The sequence below is a fragment of the Squalius cephalus genome, assembly GCF_949319135.1.
Source record: "Squalius cephalus genome assembly, chromosome: 10".
NCBI lineage: Eukaryota > Metazoa > Chordata > Actinopteri > Cypriniformes > Leuciscidae > Squalius > Squalius cephalus.
The window spans coordinates 40,819,681-40,843,474 of NC_137131.1; the positions used below are offsets into that span (position 1 = coordinate 40,819,681).

The window sequence follows — 23,794 nt, forward strand, 5'->3', positions numbered from 1 at the left end:
GTTCAGGTTTTCTTTTAGCAATTAATTCTGTGCTGTGAAATAAATCCTACAGCCACTTATTTATATTTATAGCATTTCAAAACAAAAAAGAAAAACTACATTGTTACATGTTAGTTAATGCAATAGTCAGTTTAATCCAACGATGAACATAACTTTAACAGCATTTAATAAACTTGGTTGATGTTAATTTCCACATATACCGATAGTTAACTTCCTAACATTAAATGTTGTAGTTAATGAATCGCATGAAGTGCCATTTATCAAATTATCATCAACCAAGATTAATAAATGCTGTAAAAATAATAATATTTTTTATATATTAAAATTTATATTAAAAGTATATATACATTTAAAGAAATCTGTCATCCTCACCAAGGCTGCATTTAATAAAAAACAATATTATTGTGAAATATTATTATAAATTAAAATACACGTTGTCTATTGTAATCTATTTTAAAATGTAATTTATTCCTGTGATTAAAGCTGAATTTTCAGCATCATTACTCCAGTCTTCAGTGTCACATGATCCTTCAGAAATCATTCTAATATGATGATTTGCTGCTCAAGAAACATTTCTGATTATTATATCAATGTTGAAAACAGTCTGTTGCTTCATATTTTTGTGGAAAACAGTGATGCATTTTTTTTTTTTTTTTGCTGAATAGAAAGTTCAAAAGAACAGAATTTATTTGAAATAGAAATTTTTGTAGCATTATAAAGTTCTTTAATGTCACTTTTAATCAATTTAAATTGATTTAGAAGACCACAAAGTAACATGAATATGATTAAATAAAAAAATTAAACAATTAAAATGAAACTGATTTGAAATTAGTTGAGAAATACAGACGGAACAGAACAACAAAATGAATTGTCATGACAACAAAGACTAATTTTATTACACTGAAATTGAAAAAAAATACTTCAAGACAAGTAAAAAAAACTGATCTCAAATCAGTTGAGAGAAATAAACAGAACAAGGAGACTGCAATGACAACAAAAACTGATTAACAAATGAAATTGAACAGAATTTAACTGAACTGAAATAGACAGAAGAGGGGAGACAGGCAGACAAACAGACACAAAGAATCAAAATGCAGTGACAGAGTCAGTGACAATATGGACAAAACGGATAAATTCTTGCATAGCAGCTCCATCTATTCAGACAAACACAGACGCACTTGAAGTGGTCAATCTCACACACACACACACACACTCAGAGGCCAGCACCACAGGCTGAGAGAACAAAGAGAATTGGACACACAATGGGGGAGGTCTGGAGATGACGGCCAAACTGTTTATCAGAATACCTCAACAAAGACACGGAGAGAGGGAGGGGACAGAGAGAGAGACGGAAGACGGGATGGAGCGGAGAGAGGACGAAATTGGAAAAGATACGGGAGGACACGAGGGGAGGGAAGACATGCGGGCAAAATTGCTTCCAGGACAAAAAGAAGAAGGGAAAGCACAGTGCAACAAGATGAAAAGATTCACATAAGTGGATAGTTTTCACCACGGATGGATACATTAGAAAAAATAAAAAAGAGTGTACTCACCAGGAGTAAGGTGTCAGCATGGGCTCATTCCAGAGGAGCGCATCCGATAGACTTCAGATCTGTTTAACAGAATCCTTACAAACAGACAGACAGAGAGAGAGAGAGAGAGAGAGAGAGAGAAATAATTTTAGTCAGCCTCTCACGGACGAGTAAAGGGGGAGATGAAGGGGCTTCGGTAATGTGTGCAGTGAAGCATTCAGCCCTGTGAAAAACAAACTGTTAACTTTCTCAATGGAGGGAGGCTGCTGGGGGCACGACGGCTGTGCACGAGGGTGTGTGTGTGTGTGTGTGCGGCATCTGTGGCGAGCAGACGCGGGGACAGAAAGGGTTAAAATTCCTCTAACTGTTCACAAACTGAGGCTGGTGCACCTCGGATGCGTACAGCAGCCTCGGTACGCATTTGAAGACTGATGCTACACTTAAAAACGTCTGGATGTCACTGCTTTCGATACAAAACTGTGCTCGAACGCTACACTTTTTTTCATAAATCCACTAAAAATCTCAAAAAAAAGACTAAAAACCACTAAGCACACTAGATCAAGTCTCCTTAAGATCACACAGGTGTCCTATGTCCTATTTATACACTACCATTTAAAAGTTTGGGGTCTGCAAGATTTTTTAATGTTAAAAATACAGTAAAAACTGTTATTTGAATATATTTTTTAAAATGTAATTTATCCCTGTGATCAAAGCGGATTTTCAGCATCATTACTCCAGTCTTCAGTGTCACGTGATCCTACAGAAATCATTCTAATATGCTGGTTTCTTTTTATTATTAACGTTGAAAACAGTTGTGCTGCTGCATATTTCTGTGGAAACCATGATAGATTTTTTTCAGGATTCTTTACTGAATTGAAAGTTCAAAAGAACAGCATTTATTTGAAATAGGAATCTTTATATCTTTACTGTCACTTTTTATCAATTTAATGAGTCCTTGATGAATATTACATTTCCTTAAAAAAAATCTCACTGACCCAAAAAGTCGTCCATCATCACTATATTCAGAATCCTGCATTATTTTACATGGCCAGCAAAAATCATTTTGAATAATTAGTAAATATTTAACAGCCTTATATAATATATCAATCTTAGATGCCATATTTATTTACATAATTTGACATGAATAAAAGCAAGGCTGTCCGGTACAGAAGCACAGTCTGTTCAAATGTCTAAACATAAAATGTTTTTAACTCTGTCTAAACATGACCTCAAACCTCAAAACAACGCAATTACTACCCATTAAACAGACATCTATCCATCACAGCTCATTTTCATGCATGTCAAATTACATATGCCATCTTCCCTGACTAAGCTCCACAAAAAATATCTGGTAAATGTTCTGCTTAATAAGCATACTTTTTTCCTTCAAATAAATGCCATTTGGGTTAGTACTTTGTTATTTAATGCAGTTCCACTCAGGAATGTTTAAGTGTGACTTCGGTGTCTTTTTGGGACAATTTAACATGTAACCTTTGCTCACTCATAAGCTGAGAACAGCACTTTGAGAAGCAGTGGTCTGGTTTCTATGGCAACAACACCCCTCCCCCCACGACATCCCATAATACAGCTGTAATTTTCTTTTCAATCAATTCAAATTTGACATTTCACAGTGATACTAGGTGAAAAGAGATCAAGAAACATGTTCAATTCCCTCTATCATTATTCCGTTTCCCTCCATCTCCAACACAATACGCAATGGGGCGGTTGATTTCGAATTCAAATTTTGCACGACTTCCTCTTGAGACCAACCAATTCACTCACTCATTCATCCATTCATTTGTAGCTCCATTCAACTGAGTCGTTTAATTCAGCAGACTGAAATTACATGTTCATTCATTTATTCTCTGAGGTGAATGAGGGAAAGGATGATATTTTATGCAGGAGTTGTGCTGGATCCACAACATGAAAAGTCAACAAAGTCGAAAGATCTCTCATCTCTAATCCAGCAAAATCACAACTTTCTGCTTTACTGATTTCACCAGAATGTCAACAAGCTTGACGAGGAAGACCATAATGATTTGCTGCTGGACAGCATGGCTTTGCTCGTTCACCAGCTTGACCAGCACTAACCAGATTTAACCAGCACCAATCCAGTACTACTTAACCCCAAACCAGAATAAACTAGCATAAACAAACCACCAAACTTCTAAACCAGCAAAATCACAATAGATGACAAACTCAACCAGCAAGAACCCATTGCTTTAGAATGACCTGAAAGTTTAATGTTTTTTTGTTTGTTTTTCTGTTAGACAGAATGGCTTTGCTTGTCCACCAACAAGACCAGCACTGACCAGCCATTACCAGCACCAAACCAGTACTACTTAACTCTAAACCAGAATAGACCAGCTCCATATTAGTACTAACCAACATAAACCAGCCACCAAAGTTCTTAACCAGCTAGATCACATTAGCTGACCAGCTTAACCAGGAAGAACATTCTGCTTTACTCATTTAACCAAAAAGTCAACAAACTTGACAAGGAAGACCATAATGTTTTGCTGTGAGAGAGCATTCTCATCCAAAAGCTTGACCAGCACTAATCCAGTACTACTTATCCCTAAACCTACCAGAATGGACCAGCATAAACCAACCACCAAACTTCTAAACCAGAAAAATCACAATCACTGACCAACTCAACCAGCAAGAACCTGTTGCTTTAGCTTGACCTGAAAGATCATGTTCTTTTTGCTGTTAGACAGAATGGCTTTGCTTGTCCACCAGCTAGACCATCACTGACCAGCCATTACCAGCACCAAACCAGTACTACTCAACTCTAAACCAGAATAAACCAGCTCCATATTAGTACTAACCAGCATAAACCAGCCACCAAAGTTCTAAACCAGCAAGATCACATTAGCTGACCAGCTTAACCAGCAAGAACATTCTGCTTTACTCATTTAACTAGAAAGTCAACAAACTTGACGAGGACAAACATAATGTTTTGCTGTGCGACAGCATGGCTTTGGTCATTGACCAGCTTGACTAGCACTAACCAGTGCCAATCCAGTATCATTAACCCTAAACCAGTATGGACCAGCATAAAACAACCACCAAACTTCTAAACCAGCAAAATCACAATAGCTTAACTACTTAACCAGCAAGAACTTATTGCTTAGTCTTGACAAGAATTTTATTTTATTTATTTTTTGCTGTTGGACAGCATTGGCTTTTCTTGTCCACCAGCTAGACCAGCACCAAACCAGTACTACTACTCAACTCTAATCCAGAATAAATCAGCTCCAGATAAGCACTAACCAACATAAACCATCCACCAAACTTCTCAACCAGAAAAAAAAAAATCACATTAGCTGACCAGCTTAACCAGCAAGAACCTTCTGCTTTACTGGTTTAACTAGAAAGTCAACCAGCTTGACAAGGAACACCATGCTGTTCTGTTGTGGGACATCGTAGCTTTGCTCTTCCTCCAGCCTGACCAGCAACTAGACATAACCAGCACCAAACCAGTACTTCTTAACCCTGAAACAGAATAAACCAGCAAAATCACAATAGCTTACAAACTCAAACCAGCAAGAACCTGTTGCTTTACTAGTTTAATCAATCACGATAGTTGACCAATTTCACCTGTTCTGTTTCTCTAGTGAACAAAATCGTCAGGATGGTTAGCACCAGTTAGACAAGCACCAGACAAGTATTAACCAGCACTAAACCAGCCTGAACTAGTGCCAAAACATCACTAACCAGCATCAACCATTTACAAATCAGCACTAACCTGAATCAGCATAAATCACCCTGAACCTGCATGGAAATTCATGTTGTTTTATATTAAACAATATGATGAAACAAAAATACATCAATAGAATAGAATGGAATGGAATGGAATGGAATAGGGTTCCTCAAACTCGGTCCTGGAGGGCCACTGTCCTGCACAGTTTAGCTCCAACCCTGATCAAACACACCTAGCTGTGAGTTTCTAGTGATCCTGAAGACATTGGTTAGCTTGCTCAGGTGTGTTTGATCAGGGTTGGAGCTAAACTGTGCAGGACAGTGGCCCTCCAGGACCGAGTTTGAGAAACCCTGGAATAGAGAAACAAAAAGACATCAATAGAACAGAATAGAACAGAATAGAATAGAATAGAATAGAATAGAATAGAATAGAATAGAATAGAATAGAATAGAATAGAATAGAATAGAGAAACAAAAACACATACGGAATGACCAACTAATTCATCTAATCAAATCCCAAAGAAGAGGAATACTATTAAAACAAAAGAGTTGTACAGTATGTTAGCATTCAGAAGAATCAAGGTAGTCTGGTGTTAATTAGTCCTTGCTCCGCCCCTCGCGGGTGTGTTCCCTCTCGAGGGGTTCACTATGAACATGTCATGCCTGAACAGATGCCAGTATCTTAAGTCATGCTAGAGCACTGGATGAAGAAACACAAAACAGATTTAGCCAACATGATCTCATTGTGAAATGCATGACTTATACTGTAATCATCTCAGTTGAGCACACATTTGTGGACACTTTTTTCGTTCTACTCTCTATTTCTCCCAATGATTTAACTTAATTCTTACAAATCATTCTTTATAAACACATGCCGTATGCTGGGTATGCGCCATACTCTTCTCTGCAGGCACTGAATGTGGGTGTTTGTGAAAGAAAGTTGGATTGAGATAGATGGGGAAATGAGGTAAAAATTTTGGGACGCCAAGTCAAACTCAAAATGAATTAAAAATAAAAAGATTATTTCTGTCAAATATAAAGTCGCAGTGTTTGAGCACACAGTTTTTCAAGGACAAGAGTACAGAGGCCTTTTGGTTTATGTATTTTGGGTTATTTTAGCTCATTTTATGTGCACCTCACAGGACTGGCTGTTCATTCCCGAGCTCCTGTGGTTAATCTGATGGCTGCGATCACAAGAAGTCCATAAGACAGCACAGCATCAGGGGACCACTTGGTTTAGTCCATCTTCTCTTTGAGGAACTCATGATGAAGACCCATATGCAAGGTGAAAAAAAAATACATATGGGATAAATTGAAATAACTTGTGTTCAAGACAACAATGAGATTAAAGGGAGAGCAAATGAAGACTTTTGTTGAAGTTTCATGCTTAGATTTGTTTGCATTTCTCAACTAGAGGTTTAGAGGAGATCAATAAAAAAACAGAGATCACAATATGCATTAACTTGCATATTGACGTTTCGCATTATTAGAAATCATTGTCAAATTGGTATTTTTGTTTTGTTTTCTCATCAAAACATCAATAAAAAAAAGAAAGAAATAATTGAGATCCATTGTGAATGAAAGAACTGATGAAAAGCTAATAATAAATGAAATCATTAAAAATGCCAAATGAGAATTTTTTGAATAAATGCAAATCAAGATTAAACACTTGATAGAAAAAGATAAAATATTGTATTTGTTTGTTTGACCATTAACCAACATCAGAGAACTATGAACAAATGTTGTTGAATTATTGAAACCTTAACTCTCAGGGGAACTTCAAGTAGGTCAAATGGGTTTGGCAGACAAAAGTTTGGGAATCCCTAACATAAAATATTGACTACAGATTTGTTTTTAGAAAATATACCTACTATTAAGTTTCTAACCAAAATGAATAAATACAACAACATTTAGTAGTATAAAAGTAATACTGACAAGACTAAAATACAGTTTTTGCAGTGCATTGATTTTATAGCTCTATAATCTTGTATGTCGATGATTGTCTCATTTGCATCTATATTTATTTCCCCTAAGGTGAAACATCCCAAATAAAGTAGATACGTAAATAAAACTGTGATCTTCTTTAAGTCTCCTGTGAGAGAGCAACTGTTGAGCAATAAAATCATCCTCCGGAGAGCGACCAAAACAAAAACAGGAGGAGAGAGTGAATGATGGTGCGATTTAGAGAATCCTTCAAGCCTCAGGTGGGATTCAGTCAGGTCTGATCTCTCTGCCAGAGAGGAAAACACTCTCCTGAGACACAGAGATGTTCACGCGGTAACTACTACTACAGCCTATGATTCCTCCGAGGCGGAGAGAAAGAGACTGGAGAGAGGAAAAAGATGAGAGAAAATAACAAGAATGAAGATTCCCCTGTCAGACAAAACAGAAAGAGTAGTTGATCTCCTCACAAGAGCATTAATAAAGTACATTAAATCCAAACAGAGAGAAAGAGAAGCGGGATGAGACCTTAATTTAACTTTTTATTCACTTTAAGTTTATATTTTCTCCTGGGCTGTAACTCTGAAATCCCAACTTGATCAGTCACGTGTTACACAACTGACGACATCAACGACATCAAACCTGAATCAAAGCTTCTTTGTGCACTATTCACAACATACACAGTCAAACAAACGTCCCAAAAACATGTCAAATATTTTGCGTAGGCCAATAATAACGACTCAAGGATCAGATTGTCCATTAATATGCATTGCCACCAATGTAGAGCTGCAACATAACATCGACAAATTCGATGATAATCAATAATGAAAATAATCGACAATGGTTTTGATTATCGATTAATTGCATCTGTTCACTGTGCACGGAAAACATCCAATGGTCATGTAACTTTAATGACGCATTTCCATGGACAAAACATATCTGAAATATGGTGGAGAACACACACTGAGCTACAGCGGGAAAAGGGCAAAAACGTTTTTCTTAAACTTGAGTGTCATATTAAGCACCTCAACTGAAAGTGTTGAGTTTTATACAACTTGCCCTTTCATTTGCTTTGATGGAAGCATGTGCCGTTTAATGCGTTTGAGACACGATTTCCTCTGTTGTATCCTTATCTGTAAATGTTTAAAAGTCACATAAATATTTCCATTTTCCGTTAACCTTCACAGACTTCAGCATGTACATGCAACCAGACGGCAGCAATAATTATGACTAAAATATTTCTTGTTAGACATTAACTCTTTCTCCGCCAGAGTTTTTGATCATTTTCATCAGTTTCATGGCCCCCAGAATATTTTGTTGTATGAATATCTGAACATGCAATATATAAAACCAAAGAGCAGAGCCTCTGCTTTTAGTTTTATTCTAGTTTTATTCTATAGCTTCATGCATTCTTTTTTATCACACTTGATTGTGGGTAAGTTTCATTAAAAAAAAGCAAGCAACATTCTGAACAAAAAGCTGAGAAAATCTTTCTAAATATAAAAAGCTTTTTTTATTTGTCAAAGACTACACTGTTAGAAAAATCTGTAGAAATTACAGTATTACTGGCAGCTACTTGCCAGTAACTTACTGTAGATTTAAATTGATGTTGTTTACTGGCAACAATTTGTTCAAAATTAAATGAACATTAAACATTAACAAGTCTTTATCTTTACAGAATAAAACTAAAATAACATCCTCATGCAAAGCATTCTGGGAACCAAAATCTGAAGGAAAAAAACAGAAAAAGGTTGATGAAGATTTCTGGTTCCCAGAATGCTTTGCATTAGATTGTTATTTTATAATTTTATTCTTTAAAGACAAAGACTTGTTAATGTTTAATGTTCATTTAACTTTGAACAAACTGTTGCCAGTAAATAACATAAATTTAAATCTACAGTAAGTTACTGGCAAACAGCTGCAAAACTACAGCAAATTTTTTACAGTGTACTACAGCGTGCATAAGCAATGCTTCAGTCGATTGTTTCTGTTTCTTCTTCGCCTGTGTTTTGATCAGGAGATTCTGTACTCATTCAGAAGTTGCGTGACAGCTTCCCTTCTGTATAACAGTGAAAACAAGGAAAGACGGAAGATTCCGTCAATGGCAAGTAAGCATTGTCTCATAAATGACGGAAATATCCGTCAATGGCGGGGAAAGAGTTAAAAAATGTTTTACTGTACTAAAGCATAAAAATACCATGATATATTTGTAGAGATTTAGGATACATGCTAATTTGAAATACTTGATTCTCAGAAAAGCAATGCTACAGCCAATTATTCTACTTTGAAATGCGTTCAATGTCAGAAGGTCTGTGTGATCCCACCCACTGCCAGTTTATCCAATAGCATTTCGACACCTCAGGTAGTCAGTTGGCCGAACACACAGGGTATCGCAGCCATGGAAGCCAGCAAATGAACTGGGTCGATTGCAGTGGTTCTCAAACTTTTTTTTTGGTGCTTTTCTATGACGAGTAACTTCTATGTCGGGCTTGTTCAGATGGTGTTGAAGTTCTGAAATAGGAAGATTCAGTGGAATTGACCCTTCACAGGGAGTTTGATTGACAGGCTATTTGACCAATCATCATCCGCCATCCGCCGAATCCGCCATTTTTGTCCGACAAAGCAGTCAGGAGAGTTAGTAGATTAACGTTGGAGGATTTGAACTTGAAAAAGAGTTAAATTCCGCCATTAAAACAACATTCCTTTTTATGTTCTTTCATGTTTATTTGATGCTATAAATTAACTAGAAGGAAGAGATGATTGGTTCACGAGCAGCTTTAACTGAGGCTCTACAGCGATCTATCAGACACATCAAAGAGCCACAAAATGGTATTTATTGTTTAAATTTCTTTAAAAAATGACCAAATTTCAAAGTTGAGACTTTGTTTCATATCAAAAGTAACCTGGTCTGTCCTGTCTGTCAGCGCGTTGTCAGTGTCCTCTCTGTTCCGCGATGTATTTCCACTGTGTGAGAAGTGAGAACATGGTGTGGTGTGAGAGCGGCGTGGCTGTTTTCATCCAATTAATCAATTTGTCAAAGAAATAATCTGCATATTAATCGATTATCAAAATAATCATTAGTGTCAGTCCTGCACCATTGTTCTTGCACCAACAGTGACAGAGTGAAATGCCAGTCCTGAAACCAGATGGCTGATGGGAGAAAAGAGCACAAGGCCCAGCCTGACCTGTCGGACACGACAAACATGACAGCAATTACCCGCACACATAGATCATACCCCGCATCTCAGGAAGAAGTCGACGGCCCCTTCAAGGGTCCACCAGAGCCCGGGAGACTAATAGCTCTGCTGTTCTGACATTTTCTTAACCTTTAAAGCCATCAGCCAGAGCACCATTCATCTTCCTTTGCAACGCTCCAAAAACAGACAAAAACAGTGGGACGCCCCAGTAGAAAGAGTTATGTTAAACCAATTTCAGTAGAATTGAGACAAATGTGGACTGGGAAGGTGAACGTGCGGTGAAGAGCAAGCAAAATAACCTCAGTTGCACAGATACTATTCATTCAGAGCAATTTGGGGTACACTAATAGTAGGGACCGTCCCCTCCAGGGGCGAGCTGGGGTTAAGTGCCTTAATTAAGAGCATTAGAATGATTGGAGCTTTCAGAAACTCTACAGTTCATGGGTCACATGACCTGGGATCGAACTCACGATGTTTGGGGCTATTTGAACGTCATGAATACAGCGCTGTTTTTCCTCCCAATGAAAACAGATGCAGAGTTTTCCTGCCCTCGCTCACACTAAACTTAGTGTTCTTATGCACATAGGAAACTTTATGTCACATTTGGAAGGGAATAAATGGCCTGGAAGTATGATTCACATCTTTTTTTTAAAGAACACTTCGCCCAAAGTAAAAGTTCTGTCATCATTTACTCACCCTCATGTCGTTCAAAGTTCATATGACTTTCTTTGGAGATGCTCTGAAGAACATTTACACGACTCTTTTCCATGTTTAATGAAAACACACCGTGACCAGGGGTTGTCAAGCACCACAGAAGTATCATAAAAGTAGTGCATATAACATGAGCACTATATTTCAAGTCTTTTGAGGTAGATTTGTAAAATAAACTGAATTTGAATAAATAATTAAATAATTTTGTGTAGACAAGATATGCAAGATTTGACATCAATGACGTCAAACGGCAATGGTCCTCACGTCACGTCGGGAAATTAGCAGATGTGACATATCTCTAGTTATTATAGTTAACTAAAATGGGGAAAAAAACATTTCCGTTACTATATTATTTCAGCTATAATTGCCAAGAACACATTTCCCATTTTCATTTTATTTAACTTAATACTAAAATAAATTCAAACAGAAAATGTTTATAATAATAGACATTTAAAACAAAACTAATAAATATGACAAAAGCACACAACAGAGTTACTAAAATGTACAACACAATTAAAATAAATCAGAAAATTTAAAAATAAAAATAATTCAAAATATTAACAAAATCTCAGTGATATTAAAATAACACTGCCTGTTCGACAGAATAAATAAAAATGATGCCAGAATAATCATGTTACGATAAAATATTAATTTAAATCTCATGCAGCATGTTCATTGTGTAAGAAATTCTTAATCAACTATTTATTTCACATAGCTAGAAAACACAACTCATCTCTGTGGCTTCATCACACACCACCACAATGTCAAAACAACTCACAAATTAATATGGGAATACCTACGCCAAAAGTGTGAATCTCGACCACAGAGTCGAAAGTTTCACTGCAATTCACACTCTGACAGCAGTCGATAACATCTGTAAGGAATGCATTAGACACGTTTAGAGTTAAACTATAGCTCTACAACACTCACAGTGCAAATAAAGTACTCAATAAGGCAATATATAAAGCTTGATGAGGCACATATTAAGCCAGAAGGTGTTTATTTCCAGGTAGTTGTTAGGGTGTTCTGGTTGGTTACTAGGGCATATCTATGGTATTCTAGTCATGGCTTGTTTACATAGGCTACTTCAATATACATTTTTCAATTATAAAATATTCCCCAAAAAAATTGTTTACCTGATGGATGATGAAATTAGTAATGGGCTGTTCACACCTGGGATGATAAAAGTAATAATAACAAATTCGAATTCTATGAGAATAGAGAAGTCACAACTATACCAACAATGAGACCGAGGAACGATATTGCTGGAATCACTTTCAGAGCATTTTTTCCATCTGATTAATGGTAAAAACATTGACAGCCAATCAGAATCCGCCTGACAATAAAGAGCTCAAACATTTAGAGTGGCAGACGGCAAAACGGCAGCGCATGGTTATAATAAACTGAATGTTATTGACGCTAATGTAGTTGTCGTTATAAATATTGTAGTTATCGTTCTTGGTGTGAACAGGCCTCGTGTCAGACAATTTGATATGTCCATCATAGCACTAATAATCTGGGATTTTAAGGCCTTAGAGTTAAGTTTAAAAGATTAGTTCACCCAAAAAAGAAAATTCTGTCATTATTTACTCACCCTCATGTCTTTCCAAACCCGTAAGAGTTTCGTTCATCTTCGGAACACAAATGAATCTGAGAGATTTCTGTCCCTCCATTGACAGTCTATACGCAACTACCACTTTCAAGACCCAGAAAGGTAGTAAAGACATCATTAAAGTAATCCATCATTAAAGGACTCCAGTGCTTTAACCTCAATTTTACGAAGTGATGCGAGTGCTTTGCGTAAAAAAATATATCCAACATCTCCAACGTAAGTTCAGAAATCTCTCAAATTTCATCAAGAAGATGAACGAAAGTCTTACGGGTTTGGAACGATAGGGTGAGTAAATTATGAAAATAATCATTTTTGGATGAACTAACCCTTTAAGGGTTTGTTAAAACTCTGCCTTAGCAAACGTTATTAATAATTACCCATAACGATCTAACATATATACAATAAATAGATTTTTTCCAATAGGGTAAGTAGTATAACTTAATTTGTAAAGCACCCTTGAAAACATGTTTGCATAATACTTCACAGGAAACATGCATTCAAAGATTCACATGCATGTGGAAAAAAGTGCAAAAAGCAAGCAGGTCCCCCCAAAATTTAATATGCAAATTCAATTTTTGGTATTTCCCATTTAAGGCTCGTCAAGCAGTAGCTTAAAAAAAACCTCTACACTAACCAAATGGATTGACAGATAGGGAGAAAGAAAGCTACCGTGCCTTACATAAACACTTTCCTCTTGAAAAAGCTGCTTGTTTGACTAACCCAGCCTCGAGGTGCACAGACCCCCATAAAACACAACACACCCCACCTCGGGTAGAGGCATCAATGACTCTCTTGTGCCGGACAGAGCGCGTCACTGTGCGGCCGGGGCCTTGGGAGCAGCAATATTTGCTTTAATATTTAAAACATTTAGCTTGACCCAGCCATTTCACACAAGCTTGGCAGTGTCTCGCTGCAAGAGCTTCTGTGGTTTTCTCCAATCAGCTTCTCACAAACGACCCCTAACAACACAGATCCTCCGGCCCAATTCATGCATTCACCGTCTCAACCGATATATGGAAAACCCACAGTTCCTCATCACAGGTGTGGGTCTCCATCCAGTTTTTCCCCAATCCATCTTTTCTCCATCCTCCTTCCACTTCCTGACCACAAGCGATGCCGGCTGAAGTGGAGAACAGTGGCGCTAGTATAGGGTGATGTGTTTTCGGTCTAACCTGAGGTTTAGAGCTCAGCTAGTGGTTTAGATTACTGTAAAAGAGTGCTGAGGTTGGAAGAAAGACGAGCAGGTGAGGAGGAAGAGAAGCAAGAGAGGGTATATACACACACTTATTCTGTAGAATTGAGATTTTTGGATTAAAATATCCAAAAAACATTAGAACAATGTTGTATATTTTGTTGATTTGTGTACTTACATTATCCCAAATGTTTCTAAGAATGTTTACGGTCCGTGTCCGTGCGTGGCCTATCAGAAGGCACGTTTCCATTACAGATTTGCGCAAAACTTTTGCGATTTTTTCTAAATGTCGACAAAAAACTATTGCGAAATGACGGCGTTTCCATTAACCGGTGTTATGCGACTAAACTTCATTTTTTCCTCTCGCGATAAGTCATACCAATAATGGCAACGGACATTGGTAGGTTTATGTATATCTCAGCCACCGCACTGGCCATTATTATTAATCGAAGGAGACATAGGCCTATGTGTGTTGTTATCCAATCATTAATGGCAAGGAAAGACCCTTATACTTGAGAGCGGCACATATGAGGTGTTTCTGGGTGTTTCTCCCTCATATCTGCATTGAGGTCTTGATTGTGGCATTTATTTGAGGTTTAGAAGTACAGTATTCCTGTAATTCTTTTGTCTTTTATGAATTTAATAAAGAACTCTGTGTCGTATTCAGTTCAAACACACCGCGTCGTCTACGTCAGGTGACTGTAAATGCAGTTTTCCATTGCAGATTTGCGAAATATTTCTTTTTCGAATTGCCTGAAAAACCAACTCATGCAAGCGTAAAAACTTTTTTACGATAAATGGGAGTTTTTGCAAAATTGCCATTTCCACTGGGCATATTTTCAATTCGCAATTTCAATTTGCGCAATTTGAAGAGTAATGGAAACCTTACCTTACCTTACCTTCGATTTTCGTTTTTATTTTGTAGAAATGATTAGCAGTAGAAGAGTTAACAGTTATTATTAGTAAAGACCCTGCTACCAAACACTGTTGAGAGCTGCACAGATTCATGTAATTCACACACTTTAATCAATCAATCATCAATTATTCCTTACTTCTTACTCTAATTCTTTCATTGATTTATACTTTCCTCTTTTTTGGAGCTCAACAGCCCTTGGTCACCAAAAAGTCTTACATTTAAATCAAATCTTACCAAACGTATTTTGTCTTGTTCTACGCACACATTTCCACTTGTTTTAAGCTTAGGCCTAATTAAATGGTGGAATTACTGTATTATTCCCCCCACTGTAATCAACAAAAATTACCATTTCTAGGATAATTATGGTTCTAATTTGGTTCAGTCTTCACTGACTTGATTAACCTGACCTCAACCTTTACTGTGGCAGCTTCACTTAAACCCAATCATGCACTAACTACTTTACATTAAAAACACACCTGCTATGTCACACACACACATAACTGTTCAACACAGAGATAAGTCTAATAAAACTCACAAATCTTGTCCATTCCTTGTCCAAAAATAATTGTAGTTTTGTAAAACTATTTATATGTTGCCACAATTTATATTTGTCTACAAAGCTAATTTCAAACATTTAAGCATAAGTCTTTAAGATCATGAGAAACACAAATTCAGTCAGGTAAAGTTGGACTAAGTGCACTCCAGCGGTTTCTTTTTTCGTATACTCAAGTTTCTTGATAATTGCACATCTAGCTGAACAATTGAATGAATAATACATTCTGATTGCACTGATCACATCTTATACCTTATTTTGAGTCCCATGCATAATCTCTACATTGCTCCACATGAATATTTACCAGGGTACTAATGCATAGTTCTGTAGGAAGCATATTCATTAACTTTAGTAGTTTTAGTGTAAAGCAAAACAATGACCTTGAAAAATGAGTTGGCACGGAGGCATTGACTACTGATCACGTTCATGTACACTGCAAAAATTCAAATCAATTGTCTTGTTTTTAAGAAAAAATTCCTAAATGTCCTTCACTTCAGAAGCTACCATTTCATAAAGCATTTTTAAGAGATTACTGAATATCTTATTTAGACAAACAATTTTTTTAATGATATTACAGCCATTTTCCATACAATGAAAGTTAAAAAAAAGTGACCAGGGCATGTCATGATGGCAAAATGACCTATAACAGTATCATGAAAGACTTTTATATTTATATATACAGAACTATAATCCTCTGTGTGAGGTCAAGAGAGAAATGTACGTGGTTTATGAGTAGAAATTATACTTTTATGTCGCTTTTTTGTCATATTTGGAGATTGACAGCACCAGAAATATTGGGCTTTCGCATGTTTTAAGCATAAACTTTAATAAAATTACTGCCATTTTTCTAGAAATGAGCATTAAGGAGTACAGTGTGAATATAGCAGTATTCTGGTCTCTGGTTTATAACTATTTAAATACTGTAATGTAATTTATTTCCAAGTGAAACCTGACCAGTATAGACATTATTACAAAGACAAAAAAAAAATTCTTGAAAATAATTTTTTACTAATGAATGTTTCACAACATGACCAGAAAAGAAGATACATTTAGTATTGAATTTATTTATTTAATATACTTAGAGTTTCCCCAAAATATATCTATTAAACAGCACAACTGTTTTCAACATTGATAATAGTCAGAAATGTTTCTCAAGCACCAAATCAGCATATTATAATGATTTCTGACAGATCATAAATGACATCATATGCAATATATTAAAATAGAAAACTGTTTTTAAATTGTAATAATATTTCACAATTTTACTGTTTTTGTATTTTGGATCAAATACATGCCAGCCTTGGAGAGCATATGAGGTAAATGTAAAAAAATATTTTAAACGGTAGTGTATAATGTTAATATATAATGTTTCAAACATATACAGTGCTATGCATAAGTTTAGACACCCATGCTAAAGTTGACTAAAAAGAGGAATAAAAAATCATCTTTTGGAAATTGAACTTAATGCCTTAATTAAAAAAAATTGGAAAAATCCAACCTTTAAGGACACCAATTTTCTTTGTGAATGAATAATGTATCGTAAATAAATAAATGTTCTTCCTTAAAATACAGGGTGCATAAGTTTGGACACCCCTATGTTAAATTCCCATAGAGCCAGGCATATTTTTATTTTTAAAGGCCAGTTACTTCATGGATCCAGGATACTATACATCCTGATAAAGTTCCCTTGGCCTTTGGAATTAAAATAGCCCCACATCATCACATAGCCTTTACCATACCTAGAGATTGGCATGGAGTACTTTCCATAAGATCATCTCTCAATGCAAATCAAACCAGCTATTAGGCTAACTGAAATAAAACCATGCCAATCTCTAGGTATGGTGAAGGCTATGTGATGATGTGGGGCTATTTTAATTCCAAAGGCCAAGGGAACTTTATCAGGATGTATAGTATCCTGGATCCATGAAGTAACTGGCCTTTAAAAATAAAAATCTGCCTGCCTCTATGGGAATTTAACATAGAGGTGTCCAAACTTATGCACCCTGTATTTTGAGGAAGAACATTTATTTATTTATGATACATTATTCATTCACAAAGAAAATTGGTGTCCTTAAAGGTTGGATTTTTCTTAATTTTTTTAATTAAGGCATTAAGTTCAATTTCCAAAAGATGATTTTTTATTCCTCTTTTTAGTCAACTTTAGCATGGGTGTCTAAACTTATGCATAGCACTGTATATTCTTTTAAAACAACCATTATCGTTGAAGTTTAGCTTCAAGCTTAAAGTTGACTGGTCCATTTTAGTGAACAATTTGAGGTGCAGGTTCAACTTCAAAGTTTCCTGCATAGACAATCTCAAGATATTGTGTGGGCGATATGGTGTTACAGTTTTTAATCATACCTTCAAATCCACACCTCATTCTAATTCAGATTCCCTTCTATTCATCTGAGAAGAGTGGACATCCACTTCAAGGAAATTCTCCTCAAGTCTTGTGTCTTGTGCCCTGAGCTCAGGGCATTTCTGATTGATTCCACATAAAATAAGTGTGTCTGGGACAGCTAATGGACTCGCAGCTGCTGAATGATGATTTAAATCAAGACACTGAGTTCGGCTGGCTCTCTGAAACAACCTTGAGGTTACGAACACTTTCAGAGAGCAAGTTTTCCTCCATGTCCTTGTCCAACTCTGCAAGGTTTGCATTTCTCAAATTGCACACAGTCTCCACTCTAGTGACTTGCCGAAGCCAGACATGAGAGAAACAGAGAGCGAGGGCTGACAGAATGGGGTTGAAGGGTCATGTCGAGGAGACTAATTGAGCTGACAGAGGGAACTCTCTACTTTGGTATCACATTTCAATGGTGACCTGTCAGAATCGCCCAGACTCTACAAGGGTCATAGAGCAACTTTCTGACAGCACCAAGTAAACTTTTTAGTTTAAAGGTTCTTGCTAGTGACACTTGCCTTAATGCTACAATATGTAAAAAAAAATTCGCTGCTAGGGGTCGCTAACCTCTTACAATAACAAATGCGTAGATTGATGACGCAGTGAATAAGCGGAATCATGGAACTTGCTTTCATGCTGATGAATCTAATAATGTTTATGGATGAGTGAAAACATTTTTTTTGTATGTGTGTTTTTTTTTTTTTTATGGTGATTTTTGCCTTTATTGTGATAGGATAGTATAGAGTGGACAGGAAGCGAGGTGGGAGAGAGACGGGGGACGGGATCGGGAAAGGTCCACGAGCCGGGATTCAAACTCGGGTCGCCCGAAGCACAACGGCGCTATATGTCGGCGCGCTGACCACGAGGCTCTCCGTGCCGACAACATTCATGTTTTTTAACACGACTGTGGTGTGAAGCAGGGCGCGATTGCTAATGAGAGACAGATATCAGCCCCACACGCGAGTCCCGCGGATATAAAGGAATGAGGACATTTCATTCTACCAAACTACCCGCAAGTGCTGAATTTCTAGGTCAGTTTATTTGACGAATTAAACTTGTGAGGTAACGCAGCGCTGTTTCACTTGGTCTACACTATCACACTAACTGCATTTGAGTGTGTTGAAAGTTATAATGAAATTCTATGTGTTAGTTTGTTGGCTGTATGAGACTAGCAGTAAGCTAGATCAACATTAGAATAACATGCTGATCATTTTCTAACATTTCATCATGTTGAGCTATATAACATTTAATTTGTTTTATGTACATTTGCTCACCTGTCTAATAAAGTACATGCAAGTGCAAAATCTCTGTCAAGTCGAAGTTAGTCGCGGACGTGGAGCTCTCGGCATCTCGAAAACGCCACGCCGATATTGATCCTCGTTTTAGTTCTCCTTTTGTCCCAAAGTCTGCTTGCCATGATCCATAATGTTTGAACGAAACAACAACAGCGTGAGCGTGCCGCTATAGACGTAACGCAGTTGCCCACATCTGTCGCCATGGTTACTATAGCAGTACAAGCGGAAACCAGGGATAACGCGGATATTACGTCATTGACAGGCGACAAGTGAAAAGGGACGGGCACCATTTAAAATTGTGAATTTCTCTGAATTTACAAATGATTGGAAACATTTAGGATAATGTAAGTACACAATTGAAAGAAATAACACTGTGCAAGTGGTTTTTGGATATTTTTTGATACAAAATTCTTACATATTGTACCTTTAATGAAACACGTTGTGAAACTATTGTTTCATTAAGGCAAGCATCATTGGCGCTATTGCTTAGTAGCAGCAACCACCTGTGTTATTGAATCCCTTTAAATTTATGTAAGCTTCCATTCTTTCTGATATTTCTAATAATCTATCTATCTATCTATACATCCATCCATCATCCATCCATCCGTCCATCCATCCGTCCATCCATCCATCCGTCCATCCATACATCCATCCATCATCCATCCATCCATCCGTCCATCCATCCATCCATCCATCCATCCATCCATCCGTCCATCCATCATCCATCCATCCATCCATCTATCCGTCCATCCATCCATCTATCCGTCCATCCATCCATCCATCCATCCATCCATCCATCCATCCATCTATCCGTCCATCCATCACCCATCTATTCATCCATCTATCCATCCATCCATCCATCCATCCATCTATCCGTCCATCCATCCATCCATCCATCTATACATCCATCCATCAGCCATCCATCCATCTATCCGTCCATCCATCCATCCATCCATCCATCCATCCATCCATCCATCTATCCGTCCATCCATCCATCCGTCCATCTATACATCCATCCATCATCCATCCATCCATCCATCCATCCGTCCATCCATCATCCATCCATCCATCTATCCGTCCATCCATCCATCCATCCATCCATCCATCCATCCATCCGTCCGTCCATCCATCCATCCATCCGTCCATCCATCATCCATCCATCCATCTATCCGTCCGTCCATCCATCCATCCATCTATCCGTCCATCCATCCATCTATTCATCCATCTATCCATCCATCCATCTATCCGTCCATCCATCCATCCATCTATCCATCCATCTAAACTTTCAAACTATTTCACACTTAAAGCTACTTTAAACTTTCAGGCTATACGCTTTCTCAAGCCAAAATCAAAATTTGTTCACAAATTTTACTCGTCTAGTTTTACCTATTTTGCTTCCGTTATGTGACATATTTCCTAGTGATATTCAATAAGAGAAATGTTGGACTGAATTTTTTCCTTCAGAAATCGATTGGAATATAATATATGCACTGATGAATTGTTCACAATAAGGCCAGGAATGGGGTGATGATTTAACATCAATTTAAAAATATTTGTTTAGAATTAAAACATTAAATATTAATTGCATAGTGCATACATTTAGTAAATGCATCAAAAACCAACCATGAACATTTCTTAAGACATTTAAAGTGGGTAAATTTAGGTTTGTTGTCATCATTCGATAGCTTGACTATTGGGTCAGTTCTGTTCATTCATCCCAGCATGAAACATTCATGATTTTGTTCTTGCCGCAGCAATAATTCATGTAACAGACTTTTAAAATTCAGCTCTAAATGTTTGATAACAGCTGGAATGGTGCTCACGGCCATTGGGGAATATGGTAACTGGGGTTTTCTTTATCCGGGTAACCCCTGTACTAACCCAGATTACAGCTGATTACTAGTGAGATGCACACATATTCATTTTAAACCACAGCCGCTGATTAGCATATGAAAAGCATATGCTAATAGCTAAGTTTTACACACATGATGTGATAGTGTGTTTTGTTCAGTCGGATTTTATTCATTCAAAATCACAAATCTCTTTATTACCGGTTCTGTCTCCTACACAGCAATGAGATTAAATAGAGAGGGAAAAAAATAGAGTTTCAATGAAGTCTCCTCCTGCCTGAGAAAAAAGAGTGCATGAATATCACGTGTCTTTATTAGCGTTTCAGAAGAGATCTCAATAATGTCTCAAAATATGCTCAAATTTTCCAAGATAACAAAAATCTGAGCTGCTATAATCACATTAATTTATAGCTCTATCCTCTTACTGTAAGTCAACAATCTCATTTGTATCTTTTTTGCTATGTGAGAAAATTTATTTACACCGTTTAGCAAATGAATGCATTTGAAATTTACAGTCTTTCTCTTCTGGGAAAACAGGTCGTAATTATTGAATAATCATATTTTTGGTCTGTATGGGAACATATAGAGTACAAACTGTCCAATAAAAAACCCTATGGAATGGCCGTAACAAAAACTAAAGGCTCCAAATTCTCGTTTGAATAGTAAACACAAGAAGAAAGGAAAGTAAAAGAGCCAGGATTCACAAGACATTTCATAAGGTTTCTTAAGCATGATGGAATGCACTATAACAAATAACTTCAGTACGAGCTGAAGAGGGCCAGGGGAGAAATCACATGCAGAGGTAATTATGACAAGGCCAGAGGTTATGCTGTTATTAATGAAAATATGAGGGTGGTTTGTCCAGATGTATGAAAATGAAAGTGTGATGCTGGAACTCTGCATCACCTAAACTAAAACCAGCTTATGCTGGCAAGATGAAAAATGCCCGTTCATGTCTAGACATACTGATAAAACTACATTTTCAGTGTGCAAGTCATGCCATGGAGAATTACTGATTGCCATTATAAAAGGTCTCAAATTCAAATCATCCAAAAGCCACCTACATAATACTTCAAAACTTAATTAAGAATACAAATAATTTATATGCAGGGTACAACGTTTATTAAGGATAAATTAAACATAAGCATAACAAATGCAGACTAATTATAAATCATGACAGGAGATCAATCCAATACAATGCTTAGAATTATAATAACTGTTGACTCGCTATCGCCCTCTAGTGACCTGGACTTACATTACTATTTACATCGCAACAATTACATCTTCAAACAATCAGTGTTATTAATTGTAACGTGAATAAACAGATTTAAAGCCAGACAAAGCCACAGGCAACCACGTTTTCAAAACAATGAAAAAATTATAACACATCAAGGAGAACAATCTCCTGAAACAACTTTTTCTCAAACTCAGTTACGAGCGTAAGTTATCTTTAATACGCGTTTTCTGCTCGTAAACATTGCCACATTCTGCACATTGGCTGTAAGGAAACCCACAGCAATGATCTTACCTCTTCAGTCAGGTGAATCCAGGCGTAGTTTCGGTGTGTATGATGTTCAGAAGAGTGTGTGAGTGTGAAGGCATATGTGCTCTCGCCGACAGCACCGCCTCACACCGGGACGGGACGAACCAACTACTGATGCTACCGCCTGGCTCATGAATATTAATTAGGTCGTGCTGCCATTGCTCCGTAACTTGCCTATTAGGAAGGTGTCCTCATGAATATTAATGATTTTATGCTGGTGTTGCTTCGAAGCATCCCTATGGCTACGGTTCGGCTTATTTACATAAATAACAAACAATTATAACTAAATTCCCCTCTGGGACAAGAAAACAAAATTCACCCCTGTCAGGATACAAATAAAAGTGCCCTCGGTGGAACAGGCTATAATTTATCTTAAACTATTTAATTACAAATAAATTGTTGTATAATTATTATTATAAATGACATATTGATTGTGATTTGTGAAACTGACTATCATTGTAATGTTTTTAATTTAACTAAAAGATTATTTAAAAATGTAACAACCTGGTGAACCATTCATATGGACATTTCTTCAGCACTTGTACCTGTTGAAAATAAACTCTAGTTCACAAAAAAATTAAAATTCAGTCATCATTTACTCACCCTACAGTTTTTCCAAACCTGTATGAGTTTCTTTCTTCTGCTGAATTCAAAAGAAGATACTTTTACCCCCTTGACTTCCATAGAATTTGAACTTAAAACAACTTGAGGGTTGATGACAGAATTTTCATTTTTGGGTGAGCTATCCTTTTAAGAAAATTAACTCTCTTAAAGGTACACTATGCAAGTATTTAAAAAAAACTGCCTGCATTTTGCGGAAGAACATTGTTTTGGTTGTGCTTCGGTTGTGCGTGACTTCGCAGATGAATATCTTTCGCGGCACACAAGGAAATCCAAAAATGATGACATCTGAGCATGTAAGTGCAATATTTTATTAATTCACTGGAGATATAACCAGTTGGTTCAAATGGAAAGGATCTCAAGCAGCTTCACCTTTCTCGCTCATTGTGACAGAACTAACCTCTGCCACTCTCACACCATAAATGCGTCAAAGAAGCCCAGCAACTTTTCTGTATTTACGGATATGATGAGAGATGCATGGGAGAGTGATGTTGCTTGATACGCAATTTCCCAAAAAAAACATCCCGACTGGTCTGAAATATAAATACTTAGTTATAATAGGCTTACCTGGTGAGAAAAAAAAAACATGTTTTGTAAGAAGGTTTGATGATGTATGGACTAATTATTTAAATGTTGTTACTTTACTTTACAAATTGACATTGACAAGTGTAAATTGACAAGTGTACTTTTAAAACACTTTTCTCACTTTTACTACTTTATTG

General features: G+C 36.8%; 1 protein-coding gene across 1 annotated transcript in view; it reads right to left on the minus strand.

Annotated features, from left to right (window-relative positions):
* sema5bb (sema domain, seven thrombospondin repeats (type 1 and type 1-like), transmembrane domain (TM) and short cytoplasmic domain, (semaphorin) 5Bb) overlaps positions 1–22,542 on the minus strand; it is a 59,988-nt gene extending 37,446 nt beyond the window's left edge. Inside the window, exons 1-2 of the mRNA XM_079882774.1 lie at positions 22,437–22,542; positions 1,554–1,627 (exon numbers count right to left, since the gene is read on the minus strand). Coding sequence (XP_079738900.1) covers positions 1,554–1,573 — 20 coding nt within the window. The 5' untranslated portion in view covers positions 1,574–1,627; positions 22,437–22,542. The remainder of the gene's footprint in view (positions 1–1,553; positions 1,628–22,436) is intronic.
* Positions 22,543–23,794: the final 1,252 nt, after the last annotated feature.